At 46.6% G+C, this 26,492-nt stretch overlaps 1 protein-coding gene and 1 long non-coding RNA gene across 4 annotated transcripts in view; both read left to right on the top strand.

The window, feature by feature from the left end:
- Positions 1-25,951, top strand: part of CORO6 (coronin 6) — a 43,157-nt gene extending 17,206 nt beyond the window's left edge. The window contains exons 4-12 of one of the 3 annotated variants that reach the window (XM_083379803.1): positions 5,738-5,867; positions 8,146-8,327; positions 11,322-11,441; positions 12,674-12,793; positions 15,133-15,237; positions 17,289-17,434; positions 18,852-18,909; positions 20,471-20,701; positions 25,606-25,951. In XM_083379803.1, the coding sequence (XP_083235929.1) occupies positions 5,738-5,867; positions 8,146-8,327; positions 11,322-11,441; positions 12,674-12,793; positions 15,133-15,237; positions 17,289-17,434; positions 18,852-18,909; positions 20,471-20,701; positions 25,606-25,728 (1,215 nt within the window). In that variant the 3' untranslated portion in view covers positions 25,729-25,951. The remainder of the gene's footprint in view (positions 1-5,737; positions 5,868-8,145; positions 8,328-11,321; positions 11,442-12,673; positions 12,794-15,132; positions 15,238-17,288; positions 17,435-18,851; positions 18,910-20,470; positions 20,702-25,605) is intronic. The other 2 variants (XM_083379802.1, XM_083379801.1) reach the window with 2 other exon arrangements.
- LOC310632899 overlaps positions 1-26,492 on the top strand; it is a 339,863-nt gene that overhangs the window by 272,405 nt on the left and 40,966 nt on the right. The gene's annotated exons all lie outside the window — the stretch shown is intronic.

Below are 26,492 nucleotides of genomic sequence, written 5' to 3' on the forward strand. Positions count from 1 at the left end.
CCCCACCCAGCATGCTTTAAGAGGGGTGGACTTCCATTCCCAGAATCCCCCAGCCAGCATGCTTTAAGAGGGGTGGACTTCAACTCCCATAATCCCCCAGCCAGCCTGCTTTAAGAGGGGTGGACTTCAACTCCCAGAATCCCCAGCCAGCCTGCTTTAAGAGGGGAGGACTTCAACTCCCAGAATCCCCCAGCCAGCCTGCTTTAGGAGGGGTGGGCTTCCACTCCCAGAATCCCCCAGCCAGCCTGCTTTAAGAGGGGTGGGCTTCCTCTCCCAGAATCCCCCAGCCTGCATGCTTTAAGAGGGGCGGGCTTCCAGTCCCAGAATCCCCCAGCTAGCCTGCTTTAAGATTGGATGCCAGAGGGTGGCCCGGCATCCTTTGTTGCCCAAAAGGGACCCCGATGTCCCCCTCTTTGCCTCTTTCCAATCCAGTCCCTGCAGTGCGCCAGCCTCTTCCTCGGCTGGGGAAACCAAGACTTTGCACTTGCAGACATTTTCCAGAGGGAAAAAAATCCAACAGCAGTTTTTCCTTCCCTCCCTGCAGCCCCACCCCAACCCAGAGCTGGGAGAATCCCGAAATTGCTGAGCCAGCCAAACGTTTCCCAGCTGAATGAGAGTCCTGGGAATTTGTCCAAGCTCTGCAGGGGCAGCCGGGCACCGTCCTAGCACTGCAGAACATCAGAAGCAGTTAGTCAGCCCTGAAAGGGGGTAGAATAGAATAGAATAGAATTTGCAATGGAATAGAATAGAATAGGAATATAGAATAGAATAGAATAGAATAGAATAGAATAGAATAGAATAGAATAGAATAGAATAGAATAGAATAGAATAGAATAGAATAGAATAGAATATAGAATAGAATAAACATAGAATAGAATAGAGTAGAATAGAATAGAATAGAATAGAATAGAATAGAATAGAATAGAATAGAATATAGAATAGAATATAGAATAGAATAAACATAGAATAGAAGAATAGAATAGAATAGAATAGAATAGAATATAGAATAGAATAGAATATAGAATAGAATAAACATAGAATAGAATAGAATAGAATAGAATAGAATAGAATAGAATAGAATAGAATAGAATAGAATAGAATAGAATAGAATAGAATAGAGGAACAAAGAATAGAATAGAACAGAACAGAACAGAACAGAACAGAACAGAACAGAATAGAATAGAGAATAGCATATAATAGAAAATAGCATAGAATAGAAAATAGCATAGAATAGAATAGAGAATAGAATAGAATAGAATAGAATAGAATAGAATAGAAAATAGCATAGAATAGAAAATAGCATAGAATAGAATAGAGAATAGAATAGAATAGCATAGAATAGAAAATAGCATAGAATAGAAAATAGCATAGAATAGAATAGAGAATAGAATAGAATAGAGTATAGAATAGAATAGAGAATAGAATAGAATAGAATAGAATAGAATAGAATAGAATAGAATAGAATAGAATAGAATAAGGAATAGAAAGAGAAAGAGAAAGAGAAAGAGAAATATAGAGTAGAACAGAACAGAATAAAATAGAATAGAATAGAATAGAAAATAGAATAGAGTACAGTAGAATAGAATAGAATAGAATAGAATAGAATAGAATAGAATTAGAAATGAATAGAATAGAATAGAATAGAATAGAATAGAATAGAATAGAATAGAATAGAATAGAATAGAATAGAATAGAATAGAATAGAATAGAATAAGGAATGGAATGGAATGGAATGGAATGGAATAGAATAGAATAGAGCTGGAAGGGACCTTGGAGGTCTTCTAGTCCAGCCCCCTGCTCACCCAAGAGAACCTATACCATCTCAGAGAAGTGACTGTCCAGCCTCTTCTTAAAATCCTCCAAGGACGGAGCACTCACGATTTCTGGTGGCAACTTCTGTTCCACTGGTTAATTGTCCTCAGTGTCCAGTGTGGTGGGTCCAAGGCGTCCCATCCTCTGCCCCCTTCTCCGTTGGCACCAAAGGAGAGAGGAACCATTTCCCCTCCGTGGGGGCGGCTGGCCAAGGGGTGGGCTTCGGACTGCAGGCCCTGGCGGGAAGCTGGCATCTTTTCCGGGGCCATGAGGCAGCATTTGGGGCTAATTATAGCAGCGGGGAGTCAGCACCTAAGAATAGAGCCTTCCGTGCCATAGGCCAAGAGGAGGATGGGATGGGCAGCTACACACACACACACACACACACACACACACACACAGAAAGAGAGAGACACAAACACACTGGCGCACTTTCCCCTCTTCCTTTGTGCCAAGAGCCAACACTTTGGCTGGAATGGAAAAGTGTCTTTGCTGGAAACAGCACCCTGGGGGTGGGGGGCACACATGTTCAAAGCTACCCCAGCCCCACTCCGATTTTGTTGTGCCACCAGCACAACTGTTGACGGAGGCACTTAAAAGGATGGGACATGTGAGAATTGAACTTTTCTAAGGACACAGCTGTCTCACAAGGGTGGGGTGGGGTTCTCAACCATGGCAATCTTAACGTGGCTGGACTTCCAGTCCCAGAATTCCTCAGCCACTGTGCTTTAAGACAGGAGGACTTCAACACCCACAATTCCCCAGCCGGCATGCTTTAAGAGCGATAGATGTCAATTCCCAGAATTCCCAATTTATTTATTTATTTAGCGTATGGCTGGTCACACGCAGAATTAAAAGCACTTCAGATTTATAAGTTAGAACAGTTAAAACATTTTTTTTAAAAAAGAAGCAATTATAAAATGGATTTCCATTCCCAGAATCCCCCAGCCAGCCTGCTTTAAGAGGGGTGGACTTCAACTCCCAGAATCCCCCAGCCAGCCTGCTTTAAAAGGGGTGGACTTCAACTCCCATAATCCCCTAGGCAGCCTGCTTTAAGAGGGGAGGACTTTAACTCCCATAATCCCCCAGCCAGCCTGCTTTAAGAGGGGTGGACTTCAACTCCCATAATCCCCCAGCCAGCCTGCTTTAAGAGGGGAGGACTTCAACTCCCATAATCCCCCAGCCAGCCTGCTTTAAGAGGGGTGGACTTCAACTCCCATAATCCCCCAGCCAGCCTGCTTTAAGAGGGGAGGACTTCAACTCCCATAATCCCCCAGCCAGCATGCTTTAAGAGGGGTGGACTTCAACTCCCATAATCCCCCAGCCAGCATGCTTTAAGAGGGGTGGACTTCAACTCCCATAATCCCCCAGCCAGCAGGCTTTAAGAGGGGTGTTCTTCATCTCCCAGAATTCCCTAGCCAGCAGGCTTTAAGAGGGGAGGACTTCAACTCCCAGAATCCCCCAATCAGCTTCCTTTAAGATGGGTGGACGTCATCTCCCAGAATTCCCCAGCATAAATTTGGTCACGGTCTGAAGTGTCTTCTTCAAACCACAGTTAGTTCCCATGTTCTGATGTGCTGGGTGTCCAACTCCCGAATTCCTGATGGGTCTGAGGGGCAGCAGGTTGGCGATGTCTGAGGGCTGGCCCCACCCTCTGAGACCGGAGTTCAAGTCTCCAGCAGCTCTCTTTCAGGCAAATGAGCAGGAGGGCCATGCTCAAATATTTTAAAAAGATTAAGTAATTTTTTTTTAATTGGGGCAGAAGAGACTCGGAGGTACAGGCAAGGGGTCCAGTCTGTTTCGCAACTCCAGGTGTGAAGAAAAGGTGGGGGGAAAAAATCAAAACAGCTGCTGATATATTTCTATTTTTATCTGCATGTGATGCGGATGGCCTCACCCTGCTAACTCCGGATAAGCTAAGCAGGATCAGGGGGATTGGAGCGGAGGCTACCAAGTGATCCCAGGATCGTAGCGAGTGGGATAAGCAAAGAGTAACCGCGTTCCTAATGTTGCACGGACCCTCCTTGAAGGGGCATCCGGCCTGGGGCTCATCTTGACGCTTCTGTGGCCTCTTAACAAAAGAAACTGGGATGCAATCAGGCTTTCTGGGGGTGGGCAAAGCTTGCGCTATGGGCAGGGGTGCGAAATCTGCCGAAGGAATGTTTGTAGGGAATGAGACCATTGTCAGCTTCCGTGTATGTAGAAGCTCTGGGTTAAGAGAGCAGAAAAGGATTTCTTGTGACTTTGGAACTCCCTGCCTCAGGAAAGTGGGCTGACCATTTCACTGCTGGCCTTCAGGAAGGCCTGTTCAAGGGGTGGAGGTTATCTGCTGCCTGTGGATTGTTTTTTTAAGAGCTGTTGGTGGTTTATTTTATTTTATTATTATTTTATTGTATTTATTTTTTATTATTTTATTGTATTGTATTTTTTATTATTTTATTGATTTTATCTTATTATTTTATTTTATATATCTTATTTTACATTTGATTTTATTGTATTTTATGACTGATTTTATTTTATTGATTTTGATTTTTTATGATTTTATTGACCTTATTTGATTTTTTTAATTTTATTGTATTTTATTGTATTGATTTTATTTGCTTTTTTTATTTTATATATCTTATTTTACATTTGATTTTATTGTATTTTATTATTGATTTTATTTTACTGATTTTATTTGATTTTTTATGATTTTATTGATCTTATTTGCTTTTTTTATTTTATTATATTTTATTGTATTGATTTTATTTGATTTTTTTATTTTATATATCTTATTTTACATTTGATTTTATTGTATTTTATTATTGATTTTATTTTACTGATTTTATGATTTTATTGATTTTATTTGATTTTACTTTTTTCTATTTTCTTTTATTTGATTTTATTGATTTTTTATGATTTTATTGATCTTATTTGATTTTACTTTTTTCTATTTTCTTTTATTTTGTTATTTGATTTTATAAAAAAAATTTTGATTTTATATTTTATTTTATGGTTTGACTTTATTCCACTTGATTTCATTTGATTTTACATTTTAATATTATTTATTCTTTTATGATTTGATTTTATGATTTGATTTAATTTTATATTGGATGTTGTTATCCTTTATACGGGGAGTCCTTGATTTACAGCCATTGATTCAGTGAGTGAAGTTACAGCAGCCGTGAAACAGGTGATTTATGGCCGTTTTTCACCCTTACGACCATTGTGGCATCCCCGTGGTCACGTGATCAAGATTCAGAACGAGGGGCAACTGACTCGTAGTTATGACGGTCGCAGTCTCCTGGGGCCACCTTCTGATAAGCAAAGTGGGGAAATCAGACTCACTTAACCACCGTGTTACTGACTTAACAACTGCAGTGACTCACTTAAAAACAGTCATAAAATGGGGCAAAACTCACTTAACCACTGCCTGGCTTAGCCATCGAAGTTTTGGGATCAATTGGGACTTAACCTGTCTGTTGTTACAACAACAATAACAACAACAATACAACGACGACGATGATGATGAAGATGATGGAAGGGACCTTGGAGGTCATCTAGTCCAACCCCCTGCTCAGGCAGGAAACCTTATACCATTTCAGACAAATGGCTGTCCAGTCTCTTCTTAAAAACTTCCAGTGTTGGAGCATTCACCGCTTCTGGAGGCAGGTTGTTACTAATAGTAAAGTCGGAAGGGACCTTGGAGGTCATCTAGTCCAACCCCTTCCTCAGTCAGGAAACCCTATACCATTTCAGTCTCTTCTTAAAAGCTTCCAGTGCTGGAGCATTCACCGCTTCTGGAGGCAAGGAGTTCCACTGGTTAATCGTTCTCACTGTCGGGAAATTCCTCCTTAGTCCTAAGGTTGCTTCTCTCGTTGGTTAGTTTTTGGCGACTTTTAGCCAAGTTCTCACTTGACCCGAAGACCCTTTTCTCTCCCTCCAGGTCTGGCAGATTCCGGATTTCCTGCCCATGCGGAACCTGACAGAGCCGGTGGTGACCCTAGAAGGGCATTCCAAGCGGGTGGGCATCCTAACCTGGCACCCCACGGCCCGCAACGTTTTACTCAGCGCAGGTAAGACCCTCTCCACCCACCCTGGGGACCCCCGTTGGGATGCAGTTCCTCGGGGGAAAGCCAGTGTTTCTCAACCTCAGCAACCTTTAAGATGGGTAGAATTCAACTCCCAGAATTCCCCAGCCAGCACAGTCATTGCAAAGGATTCGGGGAGTTGAAGTCCACGCATAAAGAATGCTCTATCTCAACTTTGGCAACTGAAATTCTGGCAACTCCCAGAATTCCCCAGCCAGATCCCAAAGCTGGGAGTTGAAGTCCACCCATCTTAGAGTTGTCTTGTTGAGAAACACCCATCTACCTGGCGTATGTAAGTGGGAAGCTGAATGCTTTTGCCTTGGAAGCATCATCAGGAATGGCTGTCTGAGTCCCCCCAACCCTGGAATTCGATAGGGACTAGAATCTTAACTCCTTCCTTTAAAGGAAAAAGACCGTCTTGAGTCTTCCCAGGTTAATTTGTCCGGGCTTTCCTCTTCCTTTCCCAACATAGAAAAATTGCAGTCACTTAGTCTGCTTATCTATTTTTAATTTTTATTGAATGGGTGGATGGATGGATTCAGGATTTATAAAAGGCTGCTCGACTCAGGCGGGGTGATTCTTGGCATTGGACAACACAAACACACAATACACAGGGGGAAAAATTAACAACCCTACAAAAATATATCATGACTAATGGGCAAGGGGTAAATATAGCATGATAAAGCCCATAATAAATCTTTCCAGATGTGACCTGGGCAGGATCTTAAAGATAATCAGAACACGCAATAATGGAGTTGGAAGGGACCTTGGAGGTCATCTAGTCCAACCCCCTGCTCAAGCAGGAGGTCCTATATCATTCTAGAGACCAACGGCTGTCTGATCCCTTCTTTAAAACCCCCAAAGATGGAGCACCCATCCTTAGTCCAGAATTTCTCGACCTGGGCCACTTGACGATGGGTGGACTACAACTCCCAGAATCCCCCAGCCAGCCTGGCCTTAAAAACTGCCCAAATTTTCCCTTCTCTCTCCCGGATGGCTCCCAGTGTTCCTGCACCCCTTCTGTTTTTCCAGCTTCATTTTGGTTACGTGAGAGGCCGAAGCAACCTCCTCTTCGGCTGGGGAAAGTAGACGGTTAATAGCCAGCCACCAATATTATTTTTGTTGTTGTTACAAAATTTACCTGCTGTTCCTCTGGTTTTGAAGCGACTCGGGATATAAATGGAATTAAAATAAAATAAATAAAAAATAAAATATGAAAAGCACCTAATATAAGTATACAGACTAAAATTAAAATGCACACTCAACTCACAACAGGAATGAACGCGTCCTGCTCCGGTTGGAGCAATGAGGCGAAATTACAGGCAGTGCTCGGCTTACAACGATTTGTTTAGTGACCATTCAAGTTACAACGGATGGAAACTAGTCAAGCAGAGAAGCAACCTAGAACTAAGGAGAAACTTCCTGACGGTGAGAGCAATTAACCAGTGGAACTCCTTGCCTCCAGAAGCTGTGAATGCTCCAACACTGGAAGTTTTTAAGAAGAGACTGGACAGCCGTTGGTCTGAAATGGTACAGGGTTTCCTGCCTGAGCAGGGGGTTGGACTAGATGACCTCCAAGGTCCCTTCCAACATTATTATTATTATTATTATTATTATTATTATTATTATTATTATTATTATTATTATTATTATTATTATTATTATTATTATTATTAAGAACCTGCCTCCAGAAGCTGTGAATGCTCCAACACTGGAAGTTTTTAAGAAGAGACTGGACAGCCATTTGTCCGAAATAGTGTAGGGTTTCCTACCTGAGCAGGGGGTTGGACTAGATGACCTCCAAGGTCCCTTCCAACTTTATTATTATTATTACACAACGGCACTGGAAAAAAAGCCATTTATGATCATTTTTCACACGGCCATTGCAACATCCCCGTGGGTTACGTGGTCAAAATTCGCACGCTTGAGTAACTGACTCGTACTTATGACGGTCCCGGGGGTCAGGCGATCCTCTTTTGCAACCTTCTGACAAAGTCAATCGGGGGTGTGGGGGGGAGGCATATTCACTTAAGGACCGTGTTATTAACTTAAAAAACTGCAGGGGGTTCACTTAACAGCCCTGGCAAGGAAGGTGGCAAAATGGGGCACAACCCACTTCTCAGCTGTTTCACTTAGCATCAGAAAGGTCGGGCTCGATTGCGGTCGTAAGTTGAGGACTACCTGAAATGGGACGGTGAAGGGGGTGGGGGGGGGTTGGGCGACCGGGGTCCTTTTACTGTGTCCTGATGGCCTCTCTGAACAGGGGGGGACAACGTGATCATGCTGTGGAACGTGGGCACCGGGGAGGCGCTGCTGACGCTGGACGACCTGCACACGGATGTCATTTACAACGTGTGCTGGAACCGCAACGGCAGCCAGATTGTGACCACTTGCAAGGACAAGCACCTGCGCATCATCGACCCCCGGCAGCACCTGGTTGTGGCTGTGAGTCAGACCGACCGGGGTGGTGGGTGGTGGTGGGGACTGCCTTACCTGCCCCCAGCATGTGGGGTAGAGGCAAGTTTTTCTTCCTTCGTTTGGCATCCTCTGGGTCAGAGGTAGGCAACCTTGGCTCTTTTATGACTCATGGACTTCAACTCCCAGAATTCCTGAGCCAGCATGGGGAACTGTGGCCCCTTCATGACTTGTGGACTTCAACTCCCAGAATTCCTGAGCCAGCATGGGGAACTGTGGCCCCTTCATGACTTGTGGACTTCAACTCCCAGAATTCCTGAGCCAGCATGGGGGAACTATGACCCCTTCATGACTGGTGGACTTCAACTCCCAGAATTCCTGAGACAGCATGGGGGAACTATGACCCCTTCATGACTTGTGGACTTCAACTCCCAGAATTCCTGAGCCAGCATGGGGGAACTGTGGCCCCTTCATGACTGGTGGACTTCAACTCCCAGAATAGCTGAGCCAGCATGGGGAAACTATGACCCTTTTATGACTGGTGGACTTCAACTCCCAGAATTCCTGAGCCATTAAGGGGGAACTATGGCCCCTTCATGACTTGTGGACTTCAACTCCCAGAATTCCTGAGCCAGCATGGGGGAACTATGGCCCTTTCATGACTTGTGGACTTCAACTCCCAGAATTCCTCAGCCAGCATGGGGGAACTATGACCCCTTCATGACTGGTGGACTTCAACTCCCAGAATAGCTGAGCCAGCATGGGGAAACTATGACCCCTTCATGACTGGTGGACATCAACTCCCAGAATTCCTGAGCCATTAAGGGGGAACTATGGCCCCTTCATGACTTGTGCACTTCAACTCCCAGAATTCCTGAGCCAGCATGGGGAAACTGTGGCCCCTTCATACCTTGTGGACTTCAACACCCTGTTCACCGCCCTGAGTCCTTCGGGAGAAGGGCGGCATATAAATAAAATTAATAATAATAAAAAATAATAATAATTCCTCAGCTAGTGTGGCTCAGCTTGGAAACCTCTCCATTTCTCCTCAGCGTGGCTGGCTCAGGAATTCTGGGAGTTGAAGTCCACGAGTCATCAAAGAGCCAAGGTGGCCTACCCCTGCTCTGGGTGGTTCAGACCAGTGTTTCCAACCTTAAAAGGGATGGACTTCCGCTTCCAGAATCCCCAGCCAGCAGGCTTTGAGAGGGGTGGACTTCCACTCCCAGAATCCCCCAGCCAGCTTGCTCTAAGAAGGGAGGACATTAATTCCTAGAATTCCCCAGCCAGCCTGCTTTAAGAGGGGTGGGCTTCCACTCCCAGAATCCCCCAGCCGGCATGCTTTAAGAGGGGTGGGCTTCCACTCCCAGAATCCCCCAGCTTCTTCTCTGTGGATACTCCAAGCCAACTCTCTGATTTCCCAGATAACATTTGGAAATAAAGGCGCTGCAGCTGCTGGGGAATGACTCTCTCAAGCGGTTTAGTTAACTTCATTCTCCCAGCTTGGGTGGAGAATTCTGCATTTTACTGATCCTGGTGACTCTGCTGGCTTATTTTGATCCTAGTTTGATCTTACTCTGCTGGCGACGGGATTAAATGGACAGTCCAGACCTTTCTCAGAGGTCAGAAAAGTCAAGATGGCAACCAAAACAACAAAGGGAGGGGGTCCCTTTGCTTGGTGGCAGCCGCCATCTTGCCTTTTTTGACTCCATGCCTATAACCATCCCTGCCAGACGTGCTAAATTCAACAGTAAACTCGGGCGCCACTGTCCGAATCGGCACAGAAATAACCTAACTTTCAGGAATAAAATGAAGCTGTGCTCCATCCCGGCTTGGTTAAATCCTCTTGTCCAAACCAATGAATTAGACTACAGTTCCCATCTTCCCCATCTGTATGGCTGCTCCCTTTCTCCGAGGTAGACAGGAGCTTCAGTCCCACTGGTGAAGCGCCAGGCAGGCGGTTGTAGGCGTCCGTACCATTAAAGGGGGTCTGCTTTCTTTTGGGGTGCTTTGGGGTGACTGACCTCTACTAAATGGTTTAATCTACGGTGTTTTCTCAACCTCATCCACTTTAAGAGGGGTGGACTTCAACTCCCAGAATTCTCTAGTCTACCACACAGGTAGACTATGCTGGAATCAGGGTCTTAAAAGGGCAGGAGAACCCCGTTGCTGGTGTCCATCTCCTGCAGGGCGAAGGGCTCCTCAAAGTTCTTCTGCAAAGCCAGGAAAGGAGTCAGGACCCGCCCCCCAGACACTCCAAGACCCATGTGCACACAGTGGGGGGAGGACCCAGGCTGGCACCTCCCCCTCCAGCCCCCCCCCACAATTCCAACCCCCCGGATTCATCCACGATGATGATGATGTCAGTTTTAACCCAAACCCTCCCGAAGGGCCACATCCTTGGCCTATCCTGAGGAATGGAACCGAGGGATTTCCCCCAGAGGACATCTAGTCTGACCTCTCCCTGATCTCCCTCCTCTTCGCCTCATGCATTCTAACACGCCTCTCCCCCTCAGCTGAGCTGCAGTGCCCCATGGGCTACACTAGAGATATGCAACCTTGGAACGTTTAAGCCAGGGATCTTCCAACTTAGCCCTTTGATGACTTGTGGACTTCAACTCCCAGAATTCCTCAGCCAGGATGCTTTAAGACAGGGATCTTCTGTGGACTTCAACTCCCAGAATTCCTTAGCCAGGATGCTTTAAGACAGGGGTCTTCCAACTTGGCTCTTTTAGGACTGGTGGACTTCAACTCCCAGAATTCCTCAGCCAGGCACGCGTGCCCGTCTTCAAGCATCCTGGCTGAGGAATTCTGGGAGTTGAAGTCCCCAAGTCATCAAAGGGCCAAGTTGGAAGACCCCTCTTTTAAGACCCGTGGACTTCAACTCCCAGGATTCCCCAGCCAGCCGGGGGGAATTCTGGGAGTTGAAGTCCACCCGTGCTAAAGGGGACGAGGTTGAGAAACACCGTACGAATGCTTTGTGGTTGCCGTGTCTGTGTGATCTAACCCACTAACCGTTGCCCCCAGGAGACCCTCAAGCCCCACGAGGGGGCACGCCCCGTCCGGGCCATCTTTCTGGCCGATGGCCGCGTCTTCACCACCGGCTTCAGCAAGATGAGCGAGCGGCAGCTGGCCCTCTGGGATTTGGTATGGACGGCGGGCGTCCACTGGGGCAGCCCACGCCTGGGGTCTCCGGGGTGGGCGGTGGAGAAGAAGGGGTGCATGGGGGGGCTACGCAAGGATATCTTGACCTTTGACTCCACAGGAGGAGAAGAGGAGCAGAAAGGTGGCCGAAAGCAAAGGGGGATCCCCCCCGAATTCTAGGTGGGGGGGCAGGTCAAGAGAGGACAGCCGTTTGCTCAACCTACAAAAAATAGAACTGCAAAAATGGCCAGGGCATCTCTCCTTTTACATTATTATTATTATTATTATTATTATTATTATTATTATTATTATTATTATTATTATTATTATTATTATTATTTATTGTTGTTGTTGTTAATAATAATAATAATAATAATAATAATAATAATAATAATAATAATAATAATAATAATAATAATAATTTGATTTTATTTCATGGTTTTTTATTTTATTACGTTTTATTTTATAATTTAATTTCTTGCTTTGTTTTACATTTTGCTTTATTGTTTTATTTTGCGTTTTATTCATTTGGTTATTAGATGTTTCATTTCATTTTATTTTTGTCGTTTGTTTTCTGTTTCGATGCCTTATCTTGTTTACACTTCGTTTGTTTTATGTTTTACTATTATTATTTATTCGTTCGTTTGATGTCATATGTTTCATTTACTCTATTTGTTTCATTTTGTTTTATTTCATCTCATTTCCTCATTATTTTTTATATCTTATTTATTTTATATTATGTTATAAATTCTTTTTTTTTTCACCTTGTATTTTATTACTTTATTTTACTTCATGGCACTTCTTAAATTCGACATGCTGCCTGTTTTGTTGTCCAAAGCAACTCTGGGCAGCTTACATTACAGGAAATACAGAGCTAGCAAATACAGTTCAACTCCCAGAATTCCCCAGCCGGCATGCTTTAAGATAAGTGAACTTCCACTCCCAGAATTCCCCCCTTGGCATGCTGTAAGATAGGTAGACTTCAACTCCCAGAATTCCCCACCTGGCATGCTTTAAGATAGGTAGACTTTAACTCCCAGAATTCCTGAGCTGGCTGGCTCAGGAATTCTGGGAGTTGAAGTCCACAAATCATAAAGTTGCCATAGTTGCCCAATTTTGGCTTGAGGGGTGTGTGTGTGTCTGTGCCCCTGGCCTTTCCTCTTCTTTGCCCCTCTGGCCAGCCAGCTTCTCTGTGCCCCGGCCGGCCCCGTAACGCTCTCTTTCCCGTCTGCCAGGAGAGGTTGGCGGCCCACGAAGGGATGAGGCCCATGCGCGCCATCTTTACCCGCGAAGGACAGATCTTCACCACGGGGTTCACCCGCATGAGCCAGCGGGAGCTGGGACTCTGGGACCCGGTAGTAGGGCTGCATGGTGTGGACCCCCCCCCGGACCCACATCTGGGAACCTGGGCATTGCCCTGCCCAACTCCCCCTCCTGTTTCTGGGGGGCAGGCCAGGGGCCACATTCGGGCAGGGGACGTCGCAGGAGGATGGACGCCCACAGGCAGGAGCAAGGGGGTGGGCGTTCCCACATGCACCAAGTCCAGAACACGCGTGCACATGCATGCACACGCCATGAGTCGGTCCTGCAAAGGTCCTGAGACTGAGCATCGAATTTACACACACAGGCACACACAAACAGACACCCATGGAAGTCTGTGCTACGAAGATTGTGAGACTGAGCATCGAATTTACACACACGTCTACACACAGACACCACAGCAGATACCCATGGAAGTCTGTGCTACAAAGATCATGAGACTGAGCATGAAACTTACAAATTTACACACAGACACACACAAACCGAACCCCATGGAAGTGTGTTCCACAAAGATCCTGAGACTGAGCATCGAATTTGCACACACACACACACACACACACACACACACACAAGCACACAGACACAAACAGATCCCCATGAAAGTGCTACAAAGATCCTGAGGCATAATTTTTTTACACACAGACAGAATTAACACAACACACACACACACACAAACAGATCCCCACGGAAGTCTATGCTACAAAGATTGTAGACTGAGCATCGATTTTACACACACAGGTACACAGACACAAACGGATCCCCATGAAAGTACTGCAAAGATCCTGAAACTGAGTCATAAATTTATACACAGAGACAAATTTACACAATACACACACACACACAGATTCCCATGGAAGTCAGTGCTGCAAAAGTGCTAAAACGGAGCCACAGATTTACATACACACAAATTTGCACGCTCACACATAGAAGTCAGTGCTGCAAAGGCTCCTGAAAGTCATCATCAAATTTACACACACACACACACACACCTGAAAGTCAGTCCTGCAAAGATATTGAAACCAAGCATCGAGTTGAGCTAATTTATTAAAATAAGGACAGGTGGTCCTCGTCTTACAGCGCTTTGTTTAGTGGCCGCTCAAAGTTACAACGGCACTGAAAAAAGCGACGTCGCATTTTTCACACTTAACGACTGTCGCAACATCCCCAGGCCCACGTGATCAAAATTCAGACAAGCTTGGCAACCGACTCATATTTATGATGGTCGCCGCGTCCCGGGGGTGTGTGTGACGTGATCCCCTTTTGCGACCTTCTGACAAGCAAAGTCCATGGAGGGGGATGCCGGATTCACTTAACGACCGTGTGACTAATTTAACAACTGCAGGATTCTGATTGCACACCAGAGGGCACCACCTCACCCACCTTGACTCCACAGGCTTCAGCAGTTAACATTTGGATGGGAGGCCACCAGGTGATCCCAGGGCCAAAAAGCTTAGCTGGGAAGTTGAAGAGGTCACCAAGGCTTGGGCTTCAAGTTGATTTGACTTCCAGTTCTGACTGCTCAGTCCATCCCTGGACAATGCCCGGTTCCCAGAGTCCGATTGCTGTGGATTTCTGGGGTGGAGGAAGGATGGAGGGAAGCATGGGGGTGTGCTGTGTTCCTGGGCAGGGGGCTGCAAAAAAAAAGGATGGGGGCATTCTAAAATGGGGGGGGGCTAGAAATGGACTAGGAATCCAGGAATCTTCCCACTTGGCCCTTTTATGACTGGTGGACTTCAACTCCCAGAATTCCTCAGCCAGGATGCTTTAAGACAGGGGTCTTCCCACTTGGCCCTTTGATGGCTTGTGGACTTCAACTCCCAGAATTCCTCAGCCAGGATGCTTTAAAACAGGGGTCTTCCACGTATGGACTTCAACTCCCAGAATTGAGGAATTGTGTCTGGTTGAGGAATCCTGGGAGTTGAAATCCACACGTCATAAAAGGGCCAAGTTGGAAGACCCCTGATGTAGTCTGTGCAGCCCAGGGGGTCTTCCATCTTGGCTACTTTTAAGACCTGTGGACTTCAACTCCCAGAATTCCCCCTGGCGTAGCCCATGGGGCACTGCAGCTCAGCTGAGGGAGGAGAGGCGTGTTAGCATGCATGAGGCGAAGAGGAGGGAGATCAGGGAGAGGTCAGACTAGATGTCCTCTGGGGGAATCCCTCGGTTCTATTCCTTGGGATAGGCCAAGGATGTGGCCCTTCTGGAGGGTTTGGGCTAAAACTGACATCATCATCATCCTGGATGAATCCAGGGGTTGGAATTGTGGAGGGGGGGCTGGAGGGGGAGGTGCCAGCCTGGGTCCTCCCCCAGCTGTGTGCACATGGGTCTTGGAGTGTCTGGGGGGGGTGTCCTGACTCCTTTCCTGGCTTTGCAGAAGAACTTTGAGGAGCCCATCGCCCTGCAGGAGATGGACACCAGCAACGGGGTTCTCCTGCCCTTTTACGACCCTGATTCCAGCATAGTCTACCTGTGCGGAAAGGTAGGTCAACAGGGGAGGAAGTTTAACTTTCCCCCAGGGATTTGGGGAGTGGGATAGCCAGAAACCCCCCCCCCACACACACCCCTCTGCCAGTTCCCCTCTCCAGCCAATAATAATAATAATACTTTTAAATCTTGGCGCCAAAGGTCGGCCTATACCTCTTCCCTCCTCTGCTACCTTTCCTTTCTTAACACGCCCTGCAGAGCTGAGATCCGGGTGGGTGGGACCTGTGTAACTTTTACAACAACAACAACACACACACACACACCGGAAATCAGTCTCATTCCTGGAACGTTGTGCTTCTCGAAACGCGGGGACCAAAACATCCAGTTATTTCTGAAGGAATCCCGCCAAGAGAGGCAAATGACAAATGGGGGGGGTGGGCAGGGGTGGATTTTGAATTCGGAGCCACCCAATTCGGCATGCGTCCTCCGAAGAGGTTGGACCCCAAGTCCCATCATCCTTGCCCGCTGCAGCTTCGTTGTAATTTTGCTTATCCAGAATAGCTCATAAATGCAACTTGCAGGGGTGATGGGTTTTTTTTGGGGGGGGTGTATCACAGAATAGGGGGCACCCAGCGAGGGGGGGGGTGTTATTCCTCGGGGGGGACGGGACCCTGTGCTTCCCCTTTCAGATTCAGAAGGCGAAAAGGTGCTTTTGGTGCGCAAACAGAGCCGGCTCCCTCAAGAGTTGCAGATGGGTGGGGCGTGCCCACATCCATGCAATCTCCAAGCTCTGATTTGCACACTCATGAGGGAGTAAAGAGATGGGGTGCGCGCATCCATGCGCATCTCAGGGCAATGTTTGGCACACTCGTGAAGGAGTTGCAAAGAGAGGGCGTGTGTGAGCATCTGTGTGCTCTTCAAAGCACTGTTTTACACCCGCGTTCAGGAGTTGCAAAGGGATGAGGGTGTGTGTGTGCACCCTTGCCCTCTCAAGCAACTTTTTGCACACCCGTGAAAGAGTTGCCAAGAGACGGGGGTGAGCGTCCGTGCACTCTCAAAGCCTCTTCTCGCACACCTGTTAAGCACTGCAGACGGGAGCTTTGTGTGAGCACGCTTTCCCCCACCGGATGCCCTTCTCTGCTCTTGAATCTGGACAGCTGCCCAGGAAGGAAAGGAAGAAAGGAAGAGAGGGAGGGAGGAGGGAAGGGAGGGAGGAGGGGGGAAGGAGAAAAAGAAGGATGGAAGGGAGGAGGAGGCAGGGGGTGGGTGGGACGAAGGAAGGAAAGGATGGAAGGAAGAGGGTGGGTGGATGGATGGAAGGAAGGTAATGGAGGGAGGATAAAGGGAATGGAGGGAGGGAGGGAGGGAGGGAGAGGTGGATGGGAAGGAGAGAGGGAGGAAGGGAGGATAGAAGCAAGTAAGGGGAGAGGGAGGGAGAAAGGGAAGGAAGGAAATGGAGGGAGGTGGATGGAAGGAAGGAAGGAGGGAGGGAGAAGGAGGGAGGATAGAAGAAGGGAGGGAGAAAGGGAGGGAGGATAGAAGGAAGGAGGGAAGGAGAAAAAGGGAGGGAGGATAGGAGGGAGGGAGGGAGAGAGGATGGAAGGAAGGAAGGAGGAAGGGAGAAAGAGGGAGGGAGGATAGAAGGAAGGATGGAGGGAGAGAGAGGATGGAAGGAAGGAAGGAGGGAGGGAGAAGTAGGGAGGGAGGATAGGAGGGAGGGAGGGAGGATGGAAGGAAGGAAGGAGGGAGGATAGAAGAAGGGAGGGAGAAAGGGAGGGAGGATAGAAGGAAGGAAGAGAGGGAGGGAGAGAGGATAGAAGGAAGGAGGGAGGGAGAAAGAGGGAGGGAGGATAGAAGGAAGGAGAGAGGGAAGGATGGAGGGAGAGAGGATGGAAGGAAGGAAGGAAAGAGGGAGGGAGGGAGGAAGTGGGAGGGAGGATGGAAGGAAGGAGAGAGGGAAGGAGGGAGGAAGGAGGAAGGAAGATATTCGCAAAATGTCTTGGCTGGCTTGGGAGGAACTTCCTCCCCTCCCTCTGGGGCAGAGAGCTGGGAGGGGTGGGTGGCCGCCCCCCCCCCGGACTGAGACCCCGGCCTCCTTCCCCGCAGGGGGACAGCAGCATCCGCTACTTCGAGATCACGGACGAGGCGCCTTACGTCCACTACCTGAGCACCTACAGCAGCAAGGAGCCCCAGCGGGGGATGGGCTTCATGCCCAAACGGGGGCTGGACGTCAGCAAGTGCGAAATCGCCAGGTGAGGCTCCGGGGCCGAAATCCGAGCGGAGGGAGGGGGGGCTGTCCCCAGGGCAGAGCTCTTGTGACAATCTCCGTCCCCCAGGTCAGGGTTGTCCCAAAGGGGCTTTCGTCAAGAGGCAACTGGACTTTCTCTTTGAAGAGGTTTCGCTTCTCATCCCAGAAGCTTCTTCAGCTCTGAGTGGACGGGGGGGGGAGGAATGGGAGGATTTATACTCCTTGCAGAGAGCCGGTCGTTTGCCTTCTTTTAGAGAGTCGTTGAGGCCACTTGGAGGTTTATATGTGTATTTGGGGGTCACCTGAGTGGTGCAAATGGGTGTGGAGACTTCTTGGAACTGCTACAAGGAACTTCCACACCCATTTGCACCACTCAGGTGACCCGCAAATACACAGGTCAACCTCCAGGTGGTCTCAACGACTCTCTAAAAGAAGGCAAACGACCGGCTCTCTGCAAGGAGTATAAATCCTTCCATTCCGTACCATGCAATCAGAGCCGAAGATGCTTCTCGGATGAGAAGCAAAACGTCTTCAATGGGAAGGATTTATACTCCTTGCAGACAGCTGGTCATTTGCATCCTTCTAGACAGTCGTTGAGGCCGCTTGGAGGCTTACCTGTGTCCTTAAGGACACTTCGGTGGTGCAAATGGGTGTGGAGCCTCCTTGGCTACAGGAGGGACACAGGGCACAAAACATCCTGCAGCCAAGGAGCCTCCCTACCCATTTGCACCACCCAGATGACCTTAAGGACACAGGTAACCTCCAAGTAGCCTCAACGACTCTCTGAAAGAAGGCAAAGGACCGGCTCTCTGCAAGGAGTATAAGTCCTCCTGTTCCACACCCTCCGGTCAGAACCTGAAGAAGCTTCTGGGATGAGAAGCGAAACCTCTTCAAAGGAAAACAACCACCAGCTGCCTCCTGGAAAAAGCAGCACCTTCGGGACGATCTTGTGACAATCCACAAGTCCTTGACTTATGGCCACAATGGACGTCCCCACCTCCACACCACTAAGTAAAGCGGTTGTCACTTGAACTCATCTGAAATCCACACCCGTCTTGAAAAGTGGTCCGGGTTGAGAACCGTGGGGCAAGATTGATGCGAAGAGGACAAACCCCCCCCCAAACAGCAGGTGTGTGTGTGTGTGTGTGTCAGTGAGTGAGGGGAGGGGGAGATTGTATGACTTTAAAAGAAATTTCCTAGGGTGGGAGGGTAAAAAAAACAACAGCCCTTTCTTTCAAAGAGTTGTTTTTCTCCCATTGCTGCTTGGAACAAACTGGATCCAAGCACTTTCAGAAGCAAGGAGGGGATTATGAGACTGGGGGGGGGGCAAAGAGATGGGGGTTGGTTGGGGGGAGGCCCTCTCCTCATGCTTGTGGAAGCCCCCAGACCCATAACATCCTTCTCTCCCCTCCTCCCCCCAGGTTTTACAAGCTGCACGAACGGAAATGCGAGCCCATCGTTATGACCGTCCCACGAAAGGTGAGCCTTTAATAAATTGGTCTGGAACGGCGTAGTAGGGTCTTCTGCTTGAGCAGAGGGTCGGACTAGATGACCTCCAAGGTCCCTTCCACTTCTGTTAACTCTTGTCAATCAGTGGAACGGCTTGCCTCCAGAAGCTGTGGGTGCTCCATCGCCGGAGGCTTTTAAGAAGAAACTGGACAGTCGGTTGTCTGGAACGGTGTAGTTAGTAGGTTCTCCTGTTTGAGCAGGGGGTCAGACTAGAAGACCTCCAAGGTCCCTTCCACTTCTGTCACTCTGTATTCTGTAAATAGAATGACATCCTCTTGGCCCATTTGCATGGGGTAGAGCCCCCAGGGGCGGAAAGACGTTTACCCTGGAACCCCACTGCCATTACAAAAGATTTCCAGAACGCTAGCCGGGGAATCCTGGGAGTGGAAGTTCACACATTTTAAAGTTTCCTAACTTGGGACACAACTTCCAGGGACGAAACACGAAGGGGTGTCTTTGCAGTGCGACCACACAGTTGTTTATTTTGAGGTTTTCATAGAATTAAGAGAGGCATCAAAATCGAAAGGATTAGTCCCCCTGTTTGATTTGGCCATCATTCATTGATTGATTAATCGATTAATTCTTGATTTTGTTGACTGATTCATTGATTTGTTCTCTATTGATTCATTCATTCATTTGTTCTGTTTTCATTGATTGATTGTTCTCGATTGATTTGTTCTCAATTGATTTTTTCTCAATTGATTCATTGATTTGTTCTCGATTGATTCATTGATTGATTCTCGATTGATTCATTCATTTGTTCTTGATTGATTCATTCATTTGTTCTTGATTGATTCATTCATTTGTTCGGAATTCATTCGTTGATTGACTGATTTGTTCTCGATAGATTGGTTCTCAGTTTGCTCTTGATTGATTGTTTGGTTCTCCATTGATTCACTGATTCATTGATTTGTGCTCAATTGATTGATTCATTCATTTGTTCTTGATTGATTCATTCATTTGTTCGGAATTCATTGATTGATTGATTGATTTGTTCTCGATTGATTTGTTCTCAATTGATTGATTCATTGATCGATTTGTTCCTGATTGATTGATTTGTTCTCGATTGAATGATTTGTTCTCGATTCATTGATTTGTTCTCAACTGATTGATTCATTGATTGATTTGCTCTCAATTGATTCATTCATTTGTTCTCAACTGACTCATTCATTTGTTTGGAATTCATTGATTGATTGATTTGTCCTCGAATGATTGTTGGTTCTCAATTTTCTCTCGGTTGATTGATTGATTGGTTCTCCATTGATTCACCGATTCATTGATTTGTGCTCGATCGATTCACTGAATCCCTGTGTCATCGAGTACTTTATCAGTTTGTTAATTGTCCTTTGATTGCTTCATCGGCTTTTCCATTGATTCATTCATCGATCCACGGATTCACTCATTCGAGTTAGAAAGCAGAGCAAACCCTCCCCGGAGGCTGGGGGGGCGAGGGGGGGGTTGGTGACTGGGGAAACGCGGAGGGGTTTCTGGGGCCCCTCACTGACCTCTCCCCTCTCCCCATTCTCGGCAGTCGGACCTCTTCCAAGATGACTTGTACCCGGATACGCCTGGCCCCGAGCCGGCCCTGGAGGCGGAGGAATGGCTGGCCGGGAAAGACGCGGAGCCCCTCCTGGTCTCCCTCCGGGACGGCTACGTCCCCCTCAAGAACCGCGAGCTCAAAGTCAGTAAGAAGAACATCCTGGACAGCAAACCCCCGCCCGGCTCCCGGAGGGGCCTCCCCGCCTGCGACGCCAATTTTTCTGTGAGTGGTTGAGCGTCTTGTGTGTGGTTGTGTGTGTGTGTGTGTGTGTGTGTGTGTGTGTGTGTGTGAGAGAGAGAGAGAGAGAGAGAGAGAGAGAGAGAGAGAGAGATATGTTGGGCCTTGTCTGTGGGAATCAACCCAGCCCCTTCCTCCTCCGTTAACTGACACGCCTCCTTCTCCTCCTCCTCCTCTTCTTTTTTCCTCTTCTCGTTCTCTTTCTTTCTTTCTTTACCTCCCTTTCTCTTCATTCTTCTTCTCTCTTCCCCTCTTCCTCCTCCTTCTCTTCTTTTTTCCTCTTCTCATTCTCTTTCTTTCTTTGCCTTTCTCTTCATTCTTCTCTTTTCCCCCTCTTCCTCCTTCTCTTCTTTTTTCGTCTTCTCGTTCTTTCTTTGCCTCTCTTTCTCTTCATTCTTCTTCTCTCTTCCCCTCTTCCTCCTTCTCTTCTTTTTTCCTCTTCTCATTCTTTCTTTCTTTCTTTGCCTTTCTCTTCATTCTTCTCTCTTCCCCTCTTCCTCCTTCTCTTCTTTTTTCCTCTTCTCGTTCTTTCTTTCTTTGCCTCTTTCTCTTCATTCTTCCCCTCTTCCTCCTTCTCTTCTTTTTTCCTCTTCTCATTCTTTCTTTTCTTTGCCTTTCTCTTCATTCTTCTCTCTTCCCCTCTTACTCCTTCTCTTCTTTTTTCCTCTTCTCGTTCTTTCTTTCTTTGCCTCTTTCTCTTCATTCTTCTCTGTTCCCCTCTTCCTCCTCCTTCTCTTCTTTTTTCCTCTTCTCGTTCTTTCTTTCTTTCTTTGCCTTTCTCTTCATTCTTCTCTCTTCCCCTCTTCCTCCTTCTCTTCTTTTTTCCTCTTCTCGTTTTCTTTCTTTGCCTCTTTCTCTTCATTCTTCCCCTCTTCCTCCTTCTCTTCTTTTTTCCTCTTCTCATTCTTTCTTTTCTTTGCCTTTCTCTTCATTCTTCTCTCTTCCCCTCTTACTCCTTCTCTTCTTTTTTCCTCTTCTCATTCTTTCTTTCTTTGCCTCTTTCTCTTCATTCTTCTCTGTTCCCCTCTTCCTCCTCCTTCTCTTCTTTTTTCCTCTTCTCGTTCTTTCTTTCTTTGCCTCTTTCTCTTCATTCTTCCCCTCTTCCTCCTTCTCTTCTTTTTTCCTCTTCTCATTCTTTCTTTCTTTTCCCTTTCTCTTCATTCTTCTCTCTTCCCCTCTTACTCCTTCTCTTCTTTTTTCCTCTTCTCGTTCTTTCTTTCTTTGCCTTTCTCTTCATTCTTCTCTCTTCCCCTCTTACTCCTTCTCTTCTTTTTTCCTCTTCTCGTTCTTTCTTTCTTTGCCTCTTTCTCTTCATTCTTCTCTGTTCCCCTCTTCCTCCTCCTTCTCTTCTTTTTTCCTCTTCTCATTCTTTCTTTTCTTTGCCTTTCTCTTCATTCTTCTCTCTTCCCCTCTTACTCCTTCTCTTCTTTTTTCCTCTTCTCGTTCTTTCTTTCTTTGCCTCTTTCTCTTCATTCTTCTCTGTTCCCCTCTTCCTCCTCCTTCTCTTCTTTTTTCCTCTTCTCATTCTTTTTCTTTGCCTTTCTCTTCATTCTTCTCTCTTCCCCTCTTACTCCTTGTCTTCTTTTTTCCTCTTCTCGTTCTTTCTTTCTTTGCCTCTTTCTCTTCATTCTTCTCTGTTCCCCTCTTCCTCCTCCTTCTCTTCTTTTTTCCTCTTCTCATTCTTTCTTTCTTTCTTTGCCTTTCTCTTCATTCTTCTCTCTTCCCCTCTTACTCCTTCTCTTCTTTTTTCCTCTTCTCATTCTTTCTTTCTTTGCCTTTCTCTTCATTCTTCTCTCTTCCCCTCTTACTCCTTCTCTTCTTTTTTCCTCTTCTCGTTCTTTCTTTCTTTGCCTCTTTCTCTTCATTCTTCTCTGTTCCCCTCTTCCTCCTCCTTCTCTTCTTTTTTCCTCTTCTCATTCTTTCTTTTCTTTGCCTTTCTCTTCATTCTTCTCTCTTCCCCTCTTACTCCTTCTCTTCTTTTTTCCTCTTCTCGTTCTTTCTTTCTTTGCCTCTTTCTCTTCATTCTTCTCTGTTCCCCTCTTCCTCCTCCTTCTCTTCTTTTTTCCTCGTTCTTTCTTTCTTTCTTTGCCTTTCTCTTCATTCTTCTCTCTTCCCCTCTTACTCCTTCTCTTCTTTTTTCCTCTTCTCATTCTTTCTTTCTTTGCCTCTCTTTCTCTTCATTCTTCTTCTCTCTTCCCCTCTTCCTCCTTCTCTTCTTTTTTCCTCTTCTCGTTCTTTCTTTCTTTGCCTCTTTCTCTTCATTCTTCCCCTCTTCCTCCTTCTCTTCTTTTTTCCTCTTCTCATTCTTTCTTTTCTTTGCCTTTCTCTTCATTCTTCTCTCTTCCCCTCTTACTCCTTCTCTTCTTTTTTCCTCTTCTCGTTCTTTCTTTCTTTGCCTCTTTCTCTTCATTCTTCTCTGTTCCCCTCTTCCTCCTCCTTCTCTTCTTTTTTCCTCTTCTCATTCTTTCTTTTCTTTGCCTTTCTCTTCATTCTTCTCTCTTCCCCTCTTACTCCTTCTCTTCTTTTTTCCTCTTCTCGTTCTTTCTTTCTTTGCCTCTTTCTCTTCATTCTTCTCTGTTCCCCTCTTCCTCCTCCTTCTCTTCTTTTTTCCTCTTCTCGTTCTTTCTTTCTTTCTTTGCCTTTCTCTTCATTCTTCTCTCTTCCCCTCTTACTCCTTCTCTTCTTTTTTCCTCTTCTCATTCTTTCTTTCTTTGCCTTTCTCTTCATTCTTCTCTCTTCCCCTCTTACTCCTTCTCTTCTTTTTTCCTCTTCTCGTTCTTTCTTTCTTTGCCTCTTTCTCTTCATTCTTCTCTGTTCCCCTCTTCCTCCTCCCTCTCTTCTTTTTTCCTCTTCTCATTCTTTCTTTTCTTTGCCTTTCTCTTCATTCTTCTCTCTTCCCCTCTTACTCCTTCTCTTCTTTTTTCCTCTTCTCGTTCTTTCTTTCTTTGCCTCTTTCTCTTCATTCTTCTCTGTTCCCCTCTTCCTCCTCCTTCTCTTCTTTTTTCCTCGTTCTTTCTTTCTTTCTTTGCCTTTCTCTTCATTCTTCTCTCTTCCCCTCTTACTCCTTCTCTTCTTTTTTCCTCTTCTCATTCTTTCTTTTTTGCCTCTCTTTCTCTTCATTCTTCTTCTCTCTTCCCCTCTTCCTCCTTCTCTTCTTTTTTCCTCTTCTCGTTCTTTCTTTCTTTGCCTCTTTCTCTTCATTCTTCCCCTCTTCCTCCTTCTCTTCTTTTTTCCTCTTCTCATTCTTTCTTTTCTTTGCCTTTCTCTTCATTCTTCTCTCTTCCCCTCTTACTCCTTCTCTTCTTTTTTCCTCTTCTCGTTCTTTCTTTCTTTGCCTCTTTCTCTTCATTCTTCTCTGTTCCCCTCTTCCTCCTCCTTCTCTTCTTTTTTCCTCTTCTCATTCTTTCTTTTCTTTGCCTTTCTCTTCATTCTTCTCTCTTCCCCTCTTACTCCTTCTCTTCTTTTTTCCTCTTCTCGTTCTTTCTTTCTTTGCCTCTTTCTCTTCATTCTTCTCTGTTCCCCTCTTCCTCCTCCTTCTCTTCTTTTTTCCTCTTCTCATTCTTTCTTTTCTTTGCCTTTCTCTTCATTCTTCTCTCTTCCCCTCTTCCTCCTTCTCTTCTTTTTTCCTCTTCTCGTTCTTTCTTTCTTTGCCTCTTTCTCTTCATTCTTCTCTGTTCCCCTCTTCCTCCTCCTTCTCTTCTTTTTTCCTCTTCTCATTCTTTCTTTCTTTGCCTTTCTCTTCTCTCTTCCCCTCTTACTCCTTCTCTTCTTTTTTCCTCTTCTCGTTCTTTCTTTCTTTGCCTCTTTCTCTTCATTCTTCTCTGTTCCCCTCTTCCTCCTCCTTCTCTTCTTTTTTCCTCTTCTCATTCTTTCTTTTCTTTGCCTTTCTCTTCATTCTTCTCTCTTCCCCTCTTACTCCTTCTCTTCTTTTTTCCTCGTTCTTTCTTTCTTTCTTTGCCTCTTTCTCTTCATTCTTCTCTGTTCCCCTCTTCCTCCTCCTTCTCTTCTTTTTTCCTCTTCTCATTCTTTCTTTCTTTGCCTCTCTTTCTCTTCATTCTTCTTCTCTCTTCCCCTCTTCCTCCTTCTCTTCTTTTTTCCTCTTCTCGTTCTTTCTTTCTTTGCCTCTTTCTCTTCATTCTTCCCCTCTTCCTCCTTCTCTTCTTTTTTCCTCTTCTCATTCTTTCTTTTCTTTGCCTTTCTCTTCATTCTTCTCTCTTCCCCTCTTACTCCTTCTCTTCTTTTTTCCTCTTCTCGTTCTTTCTTTCTTTGCCTCTTTCTCTTCATTCTTCTCTCTTCCCCTCTTCCTCCTCCTTCTCTTCTTTTTTCCTCTTCTCGTTCTTTCTTTCTTTGCCTCTCTTTCTCTTCATTCTTCTTCTCTCTTCCCCTCTTCCTCCTTCTCTTTTTTCCTCTTCTCTCCTCCTTTCTTTCTTCTCCTTCTCCTCCTCCTTCCTCTTTCCTTTCTCTTCTCCTTTCTTTCTCCTTCTCTCCTTTCCATTCTTCCTCCTCCCCTTCATTTTTCCTCTTTCTTCTCCTCTTTCTCCTTTCTTTCTTCTTTTCTGCTTCTCCTTTTCATTCGCCTCCTCACCATCTTCCTCCTCCTTTTTCTTTTTTCTCCTCCTCCTCCACCCTCCTCTTCCTCCTCTTTTTTCTTTCTCCTTTTTCTCCTCTATTTTCTTTTTTTCTCCTCCTTTCATTCTCTTTCTCTCCTTTTCATTCTCTTCTTCCTCCTCCTTCTCTTCATTTTTCCTCTTTCTTCTCTCCTTTCTTTTTTCTACTCTCCTCCTTTTCATTCTTCTTCTTCCTTCTTTTTTCCTTCCTTCTTCTTTTTTTCTTTTCTCCTTCCCCCTTTCCCTTTCTCCTCCTCCTCCTCTCTTGCTCACCCCCCCCAGACCTCCACCCTCGAGGACCTCTTGCAAGAAATCCGCACTCTGCGCCAGACCATCCAAGATCACGAGAAGCGCATCACCGACCTGGAAAACACTCTCTGCGAACTCGCAGATGTGACGGACTAGCCTCTTCCGCACCCAGAACTTTGCCATCCCGGAGACAGACCGAGCATCTTCCCCATCCATCTGCTTCTTCTCAGCTCAGTGGGCATTTTGTAGGGGCTGCTGCTGCTGCCAGCTGCAGGAAACGGCCCTGCTCTCCTCTCGTCCCTTTCTCTCCAAACTGACTCCGGCCTAACCTTGATTTTGAAGCAGGGTTCAGAGGAAAGGTCTTCCGTGGATTGCTGGACGCTCGGGGTGGGAGGGGTGGGGTGGGTGGGGGTGACGGGGTAGGGTTGCTGTGATGCCAACTCACCTTTCAGCCCCCAGGAATGGGCCGAAGGGGGTGGGGTTGCTGTGAGCCACAGGTTTGTTGTTGAGTTTTGCCGAGGAATTAGAAATGGGTCTGGGTCTCTGGAGAGGGAGGGAGAGAGAAGCGGGTAGCTGGACCCTGCTGGCGGGGGATTGGTTTCACCGGAGGAATGGGGGGGGCCAAGAAGAGTCTCCAGCCTCTGCTGGAAGTGGGAGGGGGCCCTGTGGCCCAGCAACACTGGTCCGAGGACGGGGGCGGGGGTCGTCTGCAGGTATTGAGGCGGGGGTTGCCTGCTGTCTGTCGCGAGAAGAGAGCTTTGGAGTTTCCCATCTCAAATGCTGAATGTTGTACAGATGTTGTGCAGCTGGGCCAGGCCCAGATGTGCAGCCGGAGGTAGAGGAACAAGGATGCTGGATTACGGCAACGCCTCCCCCCCCTGTCCACCCGCACCCCCCCCCAGCTTGTAGTGCAAAGTGAC

Source organism: Vipera ursinii (assembly GCF_947247035.1).
Source record: "Vipera ursinii genome assembly, chromosome: 1".
Classification (NCBI taxonomy): domain Eukaryota; kingdom Metazoa; phylum Chordata; class Lepidosauria; order Squamata; family Viperidae; genus Vipera; species Vipera ursinii.